The sequence below is a fragment of the Pteropus medius genome, unplaced genomic scaffold (genome assembly GCF_902729225.1).
Source record: "Pteropus medius unplaced genomic scaffold, Ma_sr-lr_union100, whole genome shotgun sequence".
Taxonomy (NCBI): Eukaryota; Metazoa; Chordata; class Mammalia; order Chiroptera; family Pteropodidae; genus Pteropus; species Pteropus medius.
This window is the reverse complement of record NW_024351733.1, coordinates 2,849,859-2,869,061: the sequence shown is the minus strand read 5'-3', so window position 1 is coordinate 2,869,061 and position 19,203 is coordinate 2,849,859. Positions and strand designations below refer to the sequence as shown.

Genomic DNA, 19,203 nt, shown 5'->3' with positions numbered 1-19,203 from the left:
TGAAACCAAAGTTTCATAAGACAATACTGACTCTTACTTAAGAGTAATGGACTCTGTTATTTTCTATTCTATTCTCTTAATTTTATTCCTTTTTATTTTAAAAAATGTGGATTGATGCTAATTAAATTGATAACACAACCTAAGTGCTTTGCTTGAACTGTGTTTGAAGAACATTTCTCTAATCATGTTTCTATTGCTAGTCCTAACACCATGCTAGGCACTTAACTGATGCTTAATAAAGGTTTGATGAATTAAAGTTCTTAGAGAAATAACACACATCAAAGTTTTACATATTTACAGCAGTAGGCAGTCATCATCAGGCAAAATAGAAATATTAACTTTCATACTCTTTAGACACCAAAGAAGAAAGACTAAAAAATACATGTAAAACTCAATTCAAATTATAGCAACAGAAAGGAATACACAAAGGGTTTCCTTTTCTTGGAATTAAGCGTCCTCAGATTACCTCTTTATTCTCACATGTCCCAAGAAATATGACAGCTCAATTTGTTCAGGATACTAATTGTGTTACTAAGATTGCATTCTTCTTTCTTCCTTCGGAATTATCTAGTAGGCCAAGATTTTTGTAAGAAACAGTGAAGAAGCTACTTCCTTAATTTCAATAATGTATTAGAAATCTAAGATATCTTAATCAATTTATTGTACCTGATATACGATTCGAAATATATCAAACTTGTATCTTTGGATGTTTTGCTTAATAGAAGAGAATTTTTATAATGAGGAAGAGAGTTGGGAAGAGATGTGGGTAAACAAATGAAATTAGAGAAGGGAGTGAGTTGAGAGATATGGCCTGAGACATGACCCAGATCACAGATAAAGGAACCTCAAATATTAATTGCTCTGTCATTTCTCTTGATGAGGAAAAAATTCCTAATTATGCCACCTTTCTGACCATCTCTCTCTCTCCACATACCCACACCCACACACCTTCTTTACAAGCTGGTATTATATTTATCTCTAAGGGGTGCTTAGCTAACCAGTTAAGTTGGTGAAATTCTTGTGAAATATTAGCAAAAATGCAGAGTCTTCCCATTTTTGGTTAGTTATCCCTGATGTTATGTTAGAACTTGGAACCACGACCATCTTTAACAATTCTCTGAGGCCCGGAGCAGGAAATATTTGGGACACAAGAAGAATCTGATTCAATATGAATATAGTTCTTCATTTTAAGGATATATTTTCAATTAAAAAAACTCAGACTGTCACTTCTCAAGGCTCTATACGATACTCTATAAAAAACTGGCTTTACAATTCCAGTTAGACTTTCAGAAATAACAATAGTTACACAAAAAAAATCTCATCATCCTAAAGTACAATTATAATGTCCTTGCTTTTAGTAAAGAAAGTAAATAACATTTTTTTCTAATATAAGGAAGGAATTTTAATGGCTTTCAGAGTGGAATTAACCAGGTTAATTCCATTAAGGAAGCATATGCTTCATAATACACTTATGCTTATAGAACCCATGAATTGTAATTATTGCTGAGAGAATTAAATATGAAGTGGATATGATATACAACAGTGATAGGTAATCTACCAAGAGCTGCAGTCACCATATAAAGTACAACTGACTGACAGTTATAGAGAAAAACATATTTTGTGAAGGTTTTCACTCCCTGTCTCTATTTAGTAGCATTTGTATAAAGTAAAACATCACTGCTTTTGGGTGAACAGATATATCAGGATTTGTTGGGACAGCTATTGTTCTGGCTAGGCATTCAGAGTTTCTTTTTTTTAATATGTAAGAACTACTCTTGCTATACAGTAGTCTCCCCTTATCCATGGGGGATATGTTCCAAGACCCTCAGTGTATGCCTGAAATCATAGATAGTACTAAACCCTATATATAGTACATGTTTTCCTATATATACATACCTATGAAAAAGTTTATTAGTTAGGCACAGTAATAGATCAAAATAACTAATAATAAAATAAAATAATTATAACAATAAACTGTAACAAAATTTATGTGAATACGATCTCTCTCAAAATATCTTACTGTATTTTATCTTTTCACTTAAAGGAAGCACTTTCTGGCTTCTCTTTGGCATATCCAAATTGCCAGGATCACTACTGCTGCACTTTGTGGTCATTGTTCAGTAAAATAAGGGTGACTTGAACACAAGCACTACAATACTGAAGACTGCTAAGTGACTAATGAGTGGGGGAGCATCTATATTGTGGAGATGCTATACAAAAGGTTGATTCACATCCAGGGTGGGATGAGCAAGATTTCATCATGCTACTCAGAACAGCCTGCATTTTAAAATTTATCAATTGCTTACTTCTGGAATTTTCCATTTAATGATTTGGAACCATGGTTGACCACAGATAACTGAAACCGTGGATAAAGGGGGACCACAGCACAGCATGAATCAAACAATGAATATAATGCTACCAGCTTCTCTAAATAAAGTGAAAAGGCATGTTACACATTTTTCTTTCACATGTATTATAGAAAGTTCCTTTTGTTCAAAGATAAAAAAATCTTCTTTAGAAGGAAAAAAGCAAACACTTCCATTTAGTTGAAATACTGAAACTGTATGTAATCTCCTAAAATATGTGGTTTTATTTACTTTCAAGATTGGCATTTTCCTTCGTTGCTTTTAAACCCTAGTATCTTGATTTAATTCTATCGGTTGAAATGTGCCATTAACAATGATTAATAGTTACAGTAGTTTAGAGTTTTTATCATGATACCTCTAAATATTTCATCAAAAGACTATCATTGAGCCATCTAATCAAAAATCAGAGCTGGCTATAAATGTCATCCCTATTCGTAAAATGTAATTTCAACCTCAGGCAACTAGAATTTACAGAAAACACAATATTAACTAATAGAGAACAAGAAAATTGTCTATGTTTTAAAATAATACTGGAATTTTAGTCCTACCATAGTAAGGGAAAAATGATATGTTTAATGTTTTCAGGAACTCTTAGGGAGTTTTATATGGTTTTTAAGAATAAATACATTTTTATGAGTAATGTAGCATAAGCTAAGAAAGTTTCCTCATCATAACTTCTAACTGTTTTTAAAAGAGGGATCAGAAATCTAAACACAAAATGTACTCCATTCTTCCATAGTAAATATAGATAGGAAACATGGTATTTTTTTCTTTAGTGATTCATAATCTTGCAATTTCTCAATATCCTAGGAGTTATACAATGATTTTCATTATATAGCACTGCAGACATAAATATAGAATGTATAAGAGATAGATGGATGTATCTTTGCCTTCAAACGGACTTGTTCACTAATTTAAGGGAAATTTTTTATTAAATTCTTATTATAAGATGATTTTGAGTTACTGGATTATTCCTTATTTTTAAAATAATCTGCTAAAGAAAACACTTGAAGTTTTACTCTTTACCATTGCTGATGAAAATATGTGACTCCATAATTTATTAAAATTCTAGGGTGGCTTTATGGTCATTTACAAGGAGAAAATTTTATTTATGAAATATCATAAGTCAAATAAGTTACAGCAACACATTTTCTAACCAGTCATCTAAGAGTGACCAAAAATATTTAACTTTGTATTGCTTTTACATTCTCAAGCCATGGAAGATATCTGCAAAGATAAATCAGGTATTGTTCTAAACAAACTACCTCCATATGATCAAACTAACTCAACACACATTGTGGAAGAGCAAGTAAGGTTTGAGAAGAATGATAAGGCAAGAATGAGGAATTCAAGAAGCTATAAATTGCCGCTATTCTATGCACAAGAGCAGCAAAGTAGATCAAATATCATCTAAAAACAGAAAAAAAAAGGAGAAGAACAAGAAGGGGAGGAGAAAAGGCTTTGCTTATTATGATTTGCTTTTGTTATTATTTTTCAACCTAAGATAAACTATCATGTTTTTCATAATTTAAAAATATGAAAAAATAAAATTATTGCAAAAATTGATCTTATTTCAATACTCTAGATTTTATTTGAGATAATAGTAAAGTTCTTATAGCAAGCCAGAAAACTCAACTATACATAACAAAACTCCATAATAGTTTAGGAAAATTATATCGGGTCCTGAGAATAAACTTAAGAAGCTTCCTTAAACTGCAATATGTGATTCTCACTAAGACTTCATTAAATGAAACTACCTTAAGCTTCTGTTTTCACTGTTGATGCATATAAAATTTTATAGCAATAATTTTTGTTTCTACTCTAGGAAAAACAATTGTCTAAGAATTGTATTATTGTTAACTATGACAAATTTAGCCATCTCACTTTTTATTTTCACAGATATCATGTTAGGAAGAAATCTACAAAATGCCAGGTTAGCATTTCAAAACGTATTTGAAAGTAATGAAGGGAAACTGATTCAGTTAGCAACGCTAAATAAAATAGACAATTCATACAAAGGCTTTTCCTGTAAAGTATTAAATAAATACCCCAAATGGCAATGTTTTCAATTTAATAAACCAATCCCTAATTTATTTCTCTGAGCAAAGTATCTCCTTGACCAAAGCTCTGGTTTTATGTACAAGTTTTTCCTGGTTAAAAATATGTACTATTTAGAAGATTGGAGTGTTCAATGAAACAATAAATTACTTTTCTCTTTGCTTCTCTCTTTCTTACCCAAATGCTTAAGTATATCAGGACATATAAAACAACTTATAAATATTCTGTTGCTTGCATATCAATTATGAGGACAAATGCTGAGAATTGTTCAACTAGATTCACAAGAGTGCTCGAGGGGAAATGCTTGACTTACTTGCCATTGTTTCATCAGCTCTCTTACTCCCTTGGAGTCTTCTAGGAGCCTTTCTTTATGGGTGGCATCCTGTAGGACGTTGGCAGTGGTTTCGGCTTCTGTAAGCCAGGCAAGAAACTTCTCCAGGTCCTGGGGGAACTGTTGCAGTAATCTATGAGTTTCTTCCAAAGCAGCCTCTCGCTCATTCACTCTGCAAAGGAACAAATGTCCAGATGCAATTCTCAAATATCAGAATGGTGCACCCAGACAACCCCAGAAAAAGAGCAAGCACAAAGGGACTAAATTGCATATACCAACAAAGGGATGAGTTGTTGCTAAAATTCTTCTTAAAAGCAACCACTAGAATAGTGTGTGTGTGTGTATATATATATATATATATATATATATATATGTATGTACATATATATATATATTTAGACTTTTGAAAGTTCATATATGAACTCTCAAAATATATATATTTTTAACTTTCTAGTTTTTACTAGTCAATTTTGAAAGTTTATTTTAATATGCTGCAAAATTTTAAGCTAATCTTTATAAGTAAAACCCTGAAATCCCTACACCATGCTTATCTTTGATGTCACCTGAGGCAGGAAACCAGAATTAGATAGGCAAGGAAAAAAGTCACAAAAATGCAAAACTACAATAGAAAGTTGAACAGTGGAGGAAAAAGGAGAAGGGAATTGGAGGTCAAAGGAGAACAAAAAGACTAGCAAGTAGAAAAATAACATATTTTGTAGTAACCATTGTGCAAAATATTATTTTGCCTAACACTAACTATTGTGTTCTAATAGTTTTGAAAATTGCATTAGCTTTATATTTTAGTATCTGTCATAGAATTGAGAATATTTTCCACATGCAAATTTTACGTGTGATAGAAAAAACGGAGCCTAAAAACCAGACAGATATGGTTTTGAATCTCAATATCCCCTTCCTAACTTGTGATAGAGCAAGTTACTTTAACCTCTCTGATTTTTCAGTTTCTCATCTACAATACATATTGTTGTGATGAGAATGAAAATACAATAATGTATGTAAAGCCTCACACATTATATAGTTAACACATTATAGTTTCTCAAAAATGTTAATTCCCTCTGCCCACATCCCATTCTCTTCTTTCCTCCACTATTTTAGAAAGGGTGAACCAAATACCCTATGACATAAAAATCTAAAAAAAAAATCATATTTCCTAACGATATATATAATGCATGTATTGTGGATACGCACACATATGCCCTCCACAAACATCTACATAATAATAGGTTGGAAGGGAAAATTGCCTTAGGCGGTAACAGTCCCATCTAAAAAGATTCAGGTAAATTTTGTCTGCAATAAGAAAATTAGTACTCTATTTAAATGCTGTATTTGCCTTCGATTACTACACAAACACTTTGTGGGATTATACATAAGCTAAAAATGGATTTTAAAAAATTGAACACTTGAATATGATACACACTGCTTGTTAAGATGTGATTGTCAATAATTATGCAAAATTGCAATTTATTTCAGCAGCAACTTTATCATGGGATGTGCAAACCAGGCAATAAACAACTCCTGCCGAGCCAGCGGCAGCAAAGCCCCCGGAAGAGCTGTTTATTCATCATGGGTGAGGTTTCTGCTGAGCATACAGTCTTCTACAGTGTCGTTTCGTTCAGCGCTCATACTGGATAAAAATCTTCTGTCTGCATTAACTGGTGGAGGGTAGAATAAGTTTATGAGGATACAGCTACTGGAAAAAGGGAAGCATTGCCCTAAGCTATTTATCAACTCCTAAATAAACTTTAATACCGCACAGCTGAAAGATACGTTGGTGTTCTGGTTGGAGAAATCAGTTAAACCTCAGAGAGTTCAAGGGCTAACCTGGACCGCTGGCTCCCTGCTTATCTAGTTTTCAGGCAAACTATCAATTCCAGGGGAAAGATCTAAATTGTTCTTCATTTATTTACCTTCTACCTCAGTATGATTTAAAAATTCAGAACCATTGTAAGAGCGCTGAGAATCTTCACATTACAAGCTGTTATGAAATGTACAGGTTGAAACATGTATAACTGCAGGCATTCGATCGTTTCTGGTTGCAAAAGCAGCAATTTTGTCCAGTTCAAGCTAACACTTTTAGGTTGGCTTGCACATTAGAAATCGTTAAGACTTACTGCATCTCCAGCTCCAAATGTGGGATAGAAAAACGCTGTCACATTCCAGAAGATAAACGCAGGGTTAGACATTGACATATTTTCAAACATACTTCAATTTCACACAAAATAAAAGGACAGTATGAAATTCTCTCATGACAGAGTGAAGGAAGCTTAGAGAATTAGACACTGTGCATTTCATTATCAGCTTCATCTTTGTGATGAACTGCACTTGATGCATCTTAGCTCCTGTATCCTTAAACCTGAAATACCACTTACCCTCTGCTTCCAGAGAAAGTAACCAGTAAATAACTTTGCAAGAGTTATTTGTAAAACGTGATGCGCATAAATCAGATGAAAGGGTTCTACTGAGACAATGAGATTTCCAGGTCCTTAGGAAAGAACAGTAACTCTTTCAGGACAGTAAGGCACCATTTTCCTGAATGATACCCTCGTGGTCTGAAATATTGACAACATCAGGCTGAATATTTTCTAATTTGGAAAATACGTTACAAAAGTTCAATGGTAGCAACGGCAGAAAATCTCTTCAAATGAGCTCTTTTATAGGCCTCTTCGATCAGAGGGAAGAATGTTGTTTCCTGCTTGTGTGGGAGTTTTAAGGCTTCATTCTTTCTCCTGAGATCAATCTATGTACACTGAATTCCTAAATTTTAATTGTGCCAAGTCTAGACTAGAAAATGAGTCAAGGGTACTTGTATGCCATATTTGTGCATTCAAAATAGCTCTGAATGTATCAAATACTTTTTAATTTTCTGTAACCATATGGCTTTAAATGGCTTATATGATAAAAAAAAAATGCAGGAATTATGAGAATCCTAAAGAAATAAAAAAAAAAAAACTGGCTCAGAACAAAACTAAAGATCTTGAACATGGATTATTTTGTAAATTCCTCTAGATTTTCAAATTATAGAAAATCTGGCTGAACTTTAAAGTAACAATGAACAGATATCAGAAATAGTAAAAATACTTTATATAGTCTACTGTGTTGGTTAAATACTTTTTTATATAACAAATATTAATTATTGGCTATTCCAGCTTTATTGTGTACAAAAATAGCTGAGCATTTGATGGAGTATGGAATGGTATGGTGACTTCAGTAGTTTTTCTTTCTATTCATAAGGGCCCCATATACCACTCTCAGTATGTATATATGGGCAATGTGGTACAGTGATTCTGAAAGTATGGCCCATGGGCCAATAGCCTCAGCATGATCTGAGAACTTATCCGAAATGCAAATTCTCAAGCCCTACCCTAGACCTACTAAATTATAAAGCCTGCGTGTGAAGTACAGCAAGCTGTGTTTTAACAAGACTGCCAGGTAATTCTGATATATGCTAAAGTTTGAGAATCACTGCCACTGGAGACCAAACTTAGAGAACTGTCAGGCAGAGGATGCTGTGCTGAGCTGCCCAGACCCCTCTCAGGACTAAAATATGTTTTGCACTAGTTTCTGGGAAAGTTGCTGGATGTAGGATATATCCGACGACTCGTTAATGTGTGGGCTGTGAAAGCCTGGCCCCTTTGTTCCAACTCAGGACAACTGTGGAAAGCAGGGCAGGGCAAGGCAGGTCAGGGCAGAGCAAGGCGGGGTTGACTGATGTGTGGTTGCAACTGTGTTGAAGTCCAGCTTCGCCTTTTGCCTTATCTTACTTCCAGCCCTTTCCTCCCCTCACAGGTGTTAATTCTGAGAGCAGGCCTTCTGAGGAACCTGGCCTGCTGATTTGTTCACAACAAATAAGGCTTTAGAAAACATACTTGCCTAAGATGTGTATGTGGAGAATTATACAACTACTTGCACAGATTGTGGTCTCAAAAGGAGACAGGATGGAGGATCCTCACACTCAGCAACTGAGCCTGAGGAGCTACTGCACTTTTGGTTCCCATAATTCATCTGGATTCCCTACCAGTAACTCAAATGTAACATCACACTGTATTCATGAAATTAGTTCTCGATTTGGCTAATAAGTGATAAATCCATCTTTAAAATTTTTTTTGGCCTTTTCCTATCACGAGAAGTGTAGATCATCTAGCTCGGCTTTATTTCAAAACACAGTAATGGATGCTCATTAAAAGTTCACCTAATTTAATTGATTTTCATAAAAATAAGAAACTTTTTAGATATATAGTACGGGTTATCATTGGTTTCATTTTGCTGTTGGCAAGATTGATTCCGAGAGAGCCATAATAACTTTCCCAAGATTGCATACAAGTAAGTGGCAGAATTTGGATTACTGTTCAGGTCTTGTGTCCTAGAAAAGAAGTTTTTCTAATTCTGAAAATAGATATTGGTGTCCACACCTTTCTGATGTATTTTTTTTTTTTATTATTCAGTATAGAAAAAAGAAGAAAAGTACAGGGAAGGTTATGCTATTGAATCCTGGTTTTCATTTTGGAGCACAAATTTATCTATTTGTTATTTTTCCATAAGCAGGGTCATTAAAACTTATAAAATCCTACACATAAGGAAACAAATACATGCAAAAATATTCTCCCACCCTAACTATAGCCGAAAGATCTAGCTGGTCTTTGCTTCAAAATAAAAAAATCCATTTTCAACGCAAATTTGCTGGTTTGCTGTTCACTGACATATGAAATAACGAGGTTTTCATCCCTTCTCCTGAGGTCTAGTACTAAATTACTCAAACTCTCCAGAGTTAATTGGAAACCACAACCTAAATGTTCCCAAAGTATTGCTGATTAATTCTCAGAAAACTCATTCCCATCTTTTGTCACCCCAGACAACATAGGATGACTTTTTAACATGCGCAGAAGGAACACACTTGCACAAAAAAAATAGGTTAGTCCTCTAAAGATAAACCACAGCTTTGAAGCTATCTGTTTAAACTTCCTTCATTGACACATTTTAGCAAAAAAAAAAATCATCTAGACTTTACCTTTAGATAGTAAAAGCGTATAGGTATTATCAGCTATGCAATGAATTTTAAAATATACATTTCATTTTTTCCATTTTTTTACTCAAAATATTGATAAAATTTAGATTTGCACAATATATTACTAGGGAAACAACTATAATTATATACTTTGGGACATTTCTGAAAAGAAAATATTAGGAGACAGCAGTGAAAATCTACTTTCTACTATTGTTTGCATTACTTATTTCATTTGATTTGCATTTCTGTTATATATCACTGAGAAAAATTAGTTGATAAAAGAAATATACAAAATATAATGAACAGGTGAAATATTCAAGATATATATATATATATATATATATATATATATATATATATATAATATTGGAATGTTAACAGAGATTAACATCCTTTAAGATCTGTATTTTGTATTGTTCTACTGATATAATACTTGAAGCTACTATTCGGGGAAGTTTAAAAATAACGTTGGGAATAACTGATTACATTTGTTTTGGTTCATATACAGAGACTCAAAATATCAGTTTTAGATATTTACAGAAATGTAAAAAATCTTTAGAAAAAATACAGTTACACTATCTTACAGATAAATACAAAATAGATTAGGGTTGGGCTTATCATTAAACACAATTTCTGCCTTAAATAAATTTCAATGATTTGTATAATGTGAGTCTTTAAGTTGGTTTTGGTCACTTGCAATGTAAACCTCTTTAAAAGACATATTTCCTAATGTTGATAAGCTAGATTGAGTAGCTTTCTTCTCTTATAAAAGGATATATGAAAATTAGCATAGAAACTAATTAAAAAGACGAGCTCAGGATCATCTCTTGAAAGCCTCATAAGACTGTGCAGTCAAACAAATATGAACTCCTAGCCTCAATAACTTGGAGAAAAACAAAACAGTAGATTGTTAGATGTTGATACATAATATTCAGAATACAGTGAGGCGGGTTGGTTCAATTTTCTAAGTTGAAAAGCAAACACATAGCAGATTCCTTTAAAAAGGAAAGAAATGGCTGAAAACATATCAACATATGATATGAACTTACAGTAGAGGTTTATCAATGGAATTTGGAAATATGAACGATTTCATAGCTCCTGATATAAACTTCAAGTTATAGTCTCTAAATATTTGTGACTTTTACTAGTCAATTCCTCATTCAGCATTCTCTTGTGGTTTAAAATACACTTTTAAGAGTACTTTAAATTCAAAGACATCTATTGTTACAGTACCTTGCACTAACAATGTTCCTCAGTTTTGCAGCTCTTCCACAGATATCTTCTCCTTTGATACTTAAAATAACTTGGTGAGGTTAATAGCAAGTTGTCAATATTACTGACATTTTGTAGATGAGAAACTTGAGTTTCAGAGAGACTGGGTGAGTTTCCAAAATAAGTGGCAAAATTTGAAGCACCAAGTCTAGTCCACTCTAAGACATTACTTCTCAAGGCAGACTTGCCAATCTCCCTGCGAGGCTAATATGATGGATAGTAATATATTACTATTCTTAAAAGCTCTTTATTTTCTGTGATTATTACATGAATTAGGATTATGGTGTGTATTTGAGTGAAGACAAAATTCTTTCTTTGCTTATCATCTTCAGCTGCCTTCTAAAAGATCTATTAGAGTAAATACTGCATTTTGGATTTGAGGTAGTCATGAGGATTTTATTCAAAATGAGGGCATTATAGATAGTAATAAAATATTTTTATTCTTATGAAATAATATAAAATTATAGTATGATTGTGGCCTTCTCATAATAGTAACTTAATAAATGTTTGCTGGTGATATAGAGATTATCTGGAAATCTGTATCTTTTGAGAAATGTTTTACATGAAATATATCTGACAAGAAAATCAAATACTCCATGTTTCTTTTCTAGAAATTTCACAGTAAAATAAATACGTTTTATAAGACTGACTGAGAAATGAATTAATCTTTCAGTGACTAAGTCTTGGTAGATTCTAAAAAAAAAATTGTCCTTTTAATGGCTCCGATATGATTTACAAGATTTGTAAATCAAATGATTTACAAGATTTGTAGAATTACAAATAGCTTGGGCTAGTTAAAACTGATGATCTAAATAAAGATTTAAAGTTCCTTACTTTCCTACTTTTAATTACTAGGGGGAGAAACTGCACTTACAAGAACTAGATTCTTTGAAATGCATTGATGGCCTTTTATGAGATCAATTCAAATTTATAAGGAATAGTCATAAATTAAGGATTTATATTTTTCAATTAGAACTACTTTTACTACATAAAAAAATGAATCTGAGGGCTCCACATGCTTTCGACAATCCTCTTACTTATGAATGCTCCACTTCCAAAAAGTCTATATTCTTCATTCATCATCATCACAATCCATCATCATCATCATCATCATCATCATCATCATCATCAATTTACTGTAAATTTTTGAGGCCAAGGATTCATACCACAGTTCCTGGTATTTAATAGACACTCAATAAATTCAATTAAAATCAATAAACCTACTAAGAATCAGATGCAGTTTCTAAAAATGAGAAGATCACAGTCTCTTGTTCTTAAAAACTTACAAATCAGAATTATTTTTTGATGTAAATTTATTGGATAATAATTTATATTTGTATAGAGTTTTAAAGTTTATACATTGCTTTCACACACGCTATTTCAGTTGAACCTCACAATAATTCGTAGATATCATCTTTGTTATAGAAAATTAATTATATAATAGACTATTATTCAGTTACCACTAAGATGTTTAAAAATGAGAATAAGCAATTCTGTGATCAAAATCTTTGGACCTTGTATCTTTCATCAAGTTTTGTACTAGCAGTGAACGTGAAATGGCGGACTATTTCACTGTGCAATACACTGCATTTACTTTCAATGACTCAATTTCTGCTACTATTATATGAAAACCTATTTTCATTTGAATTTTTAAAGAGCATATCTGCAAAGAATGTTAATTCAATGTATTTTTTAGGTGTGTTATGAAAACAAGGGCATAACAAACAATTACTTCTGTCCAAATTAATCTACTACTTAGGAAAATTTTTTGATTGCCTATAAGTTTGATATTGATCCAGAGATATCATATACTGAAAGGGCCTTAGAAGTCATTCTACCCAGCCACCCATTTGGCTCTATCACCCAACATACTCCTACCCTTCTCCTGCTTTGTATCATCCATCAATTTGAATGGGCATCCACTCTGTAGCTCTACTCACATTCTGTCAAAAACATCCAGTTTGTTAGGGAAGAGAAGAGAACCTTGTGACATGGCACCAGAAATCTTCCTTCACCACTTGACAGTGATCTATTCATTGACATCCTTTGTGTAAAAGCATGAAATAGTTTGTAAACCATCTAACTTACTTTGCGTCTAGTCAGTATTTCTCCAACTTATTCATAAGATTATAATGAAAGACCTTTCCAAATGCCCTGATGAAATGCAAATAGACTTCTGCATTTTGCTTACCTTCCAGTCTAAAATTTCTCCAATGTAAAAAATTATTTTTACCTCAAAGATATAGGTAAGATATGTTTTATTTGTATATGTGTGTATTTGTGTTTGTTTTCTAAATTACCTGGCTAATCTCTTTAAGAAAAGGGTTCATATTTCTCTTATAGCTGCCATCTAAGTAGTATTCACCATTTGAAATGTCTTGGGGAGCCACAACATCTCCTGCGATGTTGATATAGAATTTAACTGCATTTGTCAATATCTGGTTCGAAGGCAATTAATATAGCTATAGGAGGGATGTCACCATCACCTTTTTGAAGAGACCATGCCATTCAATAAAGGTGATGGGAATAGACTTTAACTGCAGTGATAATCACAGAATTTTTAAAAATTTTGTTAGACAATCTAGCAGATCTTAAATGGTTGCAGAGCCTTGAAAAAATGGCAACTGTATCGCCAAGTGATAGGTTAGGTTCTCAGAGAATACTGTTATTTCATTGATCTGCAGATCAATTCTTGTCTGGAAAAATATTTAACCAAATTTTAAGAACCACATGACAGAGGCTTTCTGGAAATTGAGGGGGAATGTTTAACTAACACAGTGATTGAAGAGTGCTACTAGCATTTCATGGGAGTGGCTGGAGATGGTAGACTTAGTGCACAGCAAAGAACTGTTCTAAGTCCCAAGCATTTTTAAATGTCTCACTGGACAGTCATATAGGAAAAAATCTTGTTTATAAACACCTGAATCTAGAACTTAACTCTATTTTACATATAAACACAAAATACTTTTTGTCAAGGTTTTATTTAATACATATTAAAATTTTCAGAAATGCAACTAACTGCTATGAAGATCCAAGGAAAATTTTACTTTGTGTTGTTAAGAATTTTTCCAAAATTTGGTGTCATTTTGCATTTGTTGAACTTGCATTCATAGTATAATCATCTCAAAACTGCGCTTGTGTTCTAGTATGATCTTGACCAAATAATTGCATACTAGACGCATATTTTATTATAAGTGACTCTTGTTTCTCTTTAAAATTAATGTCAGGGCATCATGAAAAAAAAACTATGTCTATAGGTAGGGTATATTATCTATGCATTTTGGTTTATGATAGTAAAGAAGGTGTTACAAAGTATTTGCTATAAGAAAAGAAAGGGGGTGACACTGGATCTGAGAAGGTTGAAAATCACAGATAAAGAGCTATAGGGAAATTTCAAGATGAAGGATATTATACTGAAAATAAATAGAATTTTTTAAGGAGAGAATGAGGATATTTCCCCGCCCCCCCGTGTGTCCAATCCCTGATTCTTACAGCTCCGTAGAGAACTAAATTGCATTTTTAAAATTGCTCTCTTTTACAGCCAGCTGTGACTACCGGTGAACTGGAGGTCTATTTCATATATGAACCTGAATTAAAAACAGCCAGGCCTTTAGTCAGTTTGGAGCCCACATTCTTGATTACATTTGACACAATAATCATCATCATATCTTAAGATTTAAATCAGCCTGACAGTCCTTGACTCAGGGCTGCTTCTCCCAATTAGTTGAAAATTGCAGCCCCACTGATCTTCTAGGGAATAAGTTTACATTTACAATTTTGCTGTGGTGAAAGGCAGTGAACATGATGGAAGGAGCAAATCAACATTCTAACGTATACAGTAATATTTTATTTTAAATTCACACTACTCTGGTAAAACTATTTTTACAGGAGTGAAAAAGTGTAAGCTTTATTATTATTATTTTTTAAAAATATGCAAACTTAAGATAGCTAGAGTTTGAACTAGAAAGGGGAAATAAGCACATACTGTGAATACTTTTACAAATTATTTTCCAAATGTGAGCTTTCAGAAAGGACAGCCTTTTATATAAAAATATATTAAAAATAATTTGCAACTAATGGATAGATACATATTATTTGAAAATGAAAAGTGGATAGATATCAGGGTCTTAAGGAATACATTTCCAATAAGATGTTAAGATGAGAACACTGTTCATTTGACACGAGTGTCATTCTACTTATCCTGTTCAAAATCATTCTGTTTATATTTCTAGAGGAAAATAATCAAAGACATTTTGGTACATTTTATTCCCTCAGTTATGATACCTTTCTATTCATATCGAGACAGTTTTCACACACCGTGGAAAAAATACACAACAGCAAGGTAGTCCCACTTCATGGCAGCATTCCAGATGGCTGTGCTAAAGATGTGCTCGGAAAACACTGCCCTTATGTGCCATTTTCTAAGTGTATACCAGTACAGAGTCAGAAGAAAGAAATATCCAGATGGGACTGAGTAGTCTAGAAAAGTAGGAAAAATACCGAAGAACAGGAGAACTGAAAAAACAAGAAGATTCTGGGGGGAGCTGAGATTCAAGGCATTTCACAGCCACTGGGGATGGAGGAATATGTGGACTGAAACGGGTACATAAGATCTGACAAAGTGCAAGAGCCCACGGGAAACAAATGCCAAAAATAATAGGGAAACACATGGAGACTGAGGTGGAGATAAAAATGAATAAGGAGGGAGGCCAAGCTGGGGACAGGAGCACAGGGGAGGTGATAGAAATAACAAATAAGACAGGAGGCACAGTAGGGGCAATGTTTCTTTGAATTTTACCTTTCCCAAGCATCCATATTTACCCAAAGCTGAATATTTCTTCCAAGATGCCATGTTATGAATATATTTAACTTATGGATATCCCTAAAGAAGAAATATTTATTTTTCTTATGGTACAGTTATATTTATGTGGGATTTTAAATTCTGATTCCTGATGTAAATTTTAATCATTTTGTAGAGAAGAAGTCAAGACTGTTGAAACACATGAATATTCATCTATTATATATAACATAATCTAAATTAATTTTGCCCCAAATTCTCATGATATGCATTATTGAAGAAACATATGTTAATACTTCTCAGTGAATTAATTAATGTTTTTTTCCTTTAGAATTAGTCAACAATATGAGTATTGTAAACAATATTTCCATCGGCTGTTCTCCTTTAGAAAACAAAGTTCACATTCTCTGTTGTCAGAGTAATTAAATCTTTGAAGAGTTTGTTTCTGACCTTTAGAAAAATAAAGAAATCGTCATGTAATGTAAGCTAACATTCTTTAAAATTATCTAGAAAAAGTATACATTCACATATTTTTAAAACTTCAGTCTACTGCTATGAGTATCATGAAGTTAATATAGCAACATTTGGCAAAAATAATTAGCAATGAGCTTTAGTAATAAAATCCACATATTTAATCTTACTCTCTCTCATATTAGCTAAGAGTGTTTTTCCAAAGTCTAGCATGCACAATTCATAAGAATACTGAACTAGAAACCCTTTGAGTGACTGATACTTTAAAGTATGAATATGAAGTTGTAAAGGATCTTGTGCTGGCATTATCTCTCAAAATAAAAAAATGCTATTTAGATGTTGTCGCTTAAATAAGACCCTTAAATGACTAACCAAATGATTTGCTTTAGTTGGTTTCAAGGTACATGCTAATGACAACAACGATAATGGCACGACACTGTAAAATCCCATGCAAGTAGATTTCCAAACATTTGCTATGAATGTCCACATAAGTGTGGTCATGAGTTACTTTTTACTAGCTGCAAAATAAGACTTAAAAAATCTTTTGATCCAATCCTTATTTTTTTCTACGTATCCTGTAAGTGCAAAGAAATAGTTTGCCACATCCAAAGCAGTGCAAGGGGAGAGGTCAATTTATAGAATAACTGCAATACATTTCATTTGGAAATATCCTTGAAGATCACCTCTGAAAGCTTAATTGACACAGGATGAGGCGGCACATCTAGGGAAGATAAATGCCATTCAGAATGACTGTGCTTCTGAGTTTGATCTATCTGTTCCCTTCTTGCTGTAAATCAAACTGTTGAATTTAATTTCAAAAATGTTACAGTGATTACTTTAGGCTCCTGAAGCAACTTTCTAAAGTTGAGCTCTGCTCTTCCACTTCCCTGCTATAATGACAGAAAAACTAGTCAGAGTTTATTGCTACTCCCCACTTCTCTTAGACACCATTGTGCATGTCACTCATGCACTTTCCTTCCTTAATAAATGGTGCCCATAGAAAAAAATGATTTGTGGATAAACTGTATTTTTTTTTTCTTTTTCCGTTTCTTATTTACAACATTCGTACATTATATAACCAGATTCTGGGATTAAGTTTAATAATTAGTTTATGGTTAAGTAGCCTGAGTTCTTGGAGGAAAAAAATGTCATTCTCTATAGGTAAAGTATTAGTTCTTCATATAAACTGTAAAAATTGAGTGTTTTTGATAAGTACACATATTTCTGATTCCTCATTTGAAAATATGAATATAATTTCCCCCACCTGATCATGTCTTTCCTGCAGCATATTTTTAAAGTAGCTCTTAAAACTTGCAACATGTGACATAGTTGCAATTATTTTAATCTTCATGAAAAAATATGGTCAAAATAAAAATATTGGTGTAGTCTTGGTGTTAGAACTAATAATATTACATATTTGTTTTGTGAGTAGAATATATACTCAAGGAGAATTTTGTTCATCATTACCAACACCTATTACAGTACCTGGCAAAGAAAGAGCACTAAGCTTTTCCCGAAGCAATTAATTAGAAAATGGCAAATGCATGTGAATCAGTCTTTTCACCTTACTTTTATTAAACAGTAATTGCATGAGTGCACACATAATTGTCACTGTTTGAGACGGACTTTTTCTTTCAAAGTTAGAATTGTAAGACTCTAACAGAAAACCAATTTTCAAAAGGAAATTTGGCAAAACTTTGAAATACAGATAAAGAAGATGGAAAGAAACTTGCTCTTCCAGGAAAAAATGGCAAATACTTGCTTAGATGCTGTCTTGGAGCCAGTCAATTTAATGATTCTGGCAAAGGTAGAAAAGCGTTAATAGAACTATTTCAAATATGATGAAAAAGTAACAAATCACTATTAATGAGAAAATTCTCAAAAAATTAGAGAACTCAACATCATATAAATGATGCTGCAAGATAAACATAAGGAAAAGAAAATGAAGACTTTTTTTCTTTCCTTCAAATACAAAAATCTTTGAGTCAGAGTTGCAATAAAGTTGGGATTTTGAGCTTAGACTCTCTGTGCCTCAGTATCTTCATCTGAGTTATAAATATTTTGATATTGAAATTGGCAACACAGATTCAGAAAAGGGTAACTCAGACTTGTAAAATGTCACATTCATTTGGAATGTGGGTTAGCAAGTTGTAAAGATGTCTGTCCACTTGCTTGTCATTCGACAAGAGAGAGTAGGACTTGGTCTGAGCAAAGCTGCTCTATCCTATCAGTTAAGGTCTTGTAGTCAAGAAGGAGTCCAGTCTCAAGCCCCTGGCTTGCAAAGGAGTCTGGAATATCCTGCTAGAACTTTGAGCTTCAACTCTGGTTCTCCAGAATGTTCTACTGAAAATCCTGGCTTCCCCTCAGAGTAGCCTGGTCTACCCATCAGGAGTGGAATCCAAGTGAGATGGGTTGACCAGTTAGCCACTCTACATGAGAAGTATATGGAGGCTGACTCACACACACACCAAGTGCTTTGCTGGGATTCTACAATTGTCTATCTGCTAGGATAATTTTTTTTTTTGTCACCAGTAGCAACCTAACAATTAGGCTAATCATTAACAGGTTGTAGATTATACGTTTAGTGTGTGTGTGTGTGGGGAAACTATAAGAGTTAGTCCCACGCTATTAAAATTTTGGTAAGGATAGAGTATCAAGAAGGGTTAATGGAGTTTGTTCCAGGGGAAAAAATAGATTAGCAGATCCCAGCAACTATAATAAACTCTATTGTTTATTGTTATCTGCTAAAATAGAGACTTCTTTTACTAAAGGTATCCTAAATTACTTCTATGATTTCTAAATGATTTCTCCTCCATATTCATTGTAGAAAGTCTCAGGAAAATATTCAGTATGAGTCAAATATGCTGTACCAGAGAATCAACCTCTC

The 19,203-nt window shown here is 33.1% G+C and overlaps 1 protein-coding gene across 1 annotated transcript in view; it reads right to left on the bottom strand.

Annotated features, from left to right (window-relative positions):
• The window catches only part of DMD (dystrophin), a 1,897,222-nt gene that overhangs the window by 452,263 nt on the left and 1,425,756 nt on the right, over nt 1–19,203 (bottom strand). The window contains 1 exon segment of the mRNA XM_039846417.1: nt 4,738–4,927. Coding sequence (XP_039702351.1) covers nt 4,738–4,927 — 190 coding nt within the window.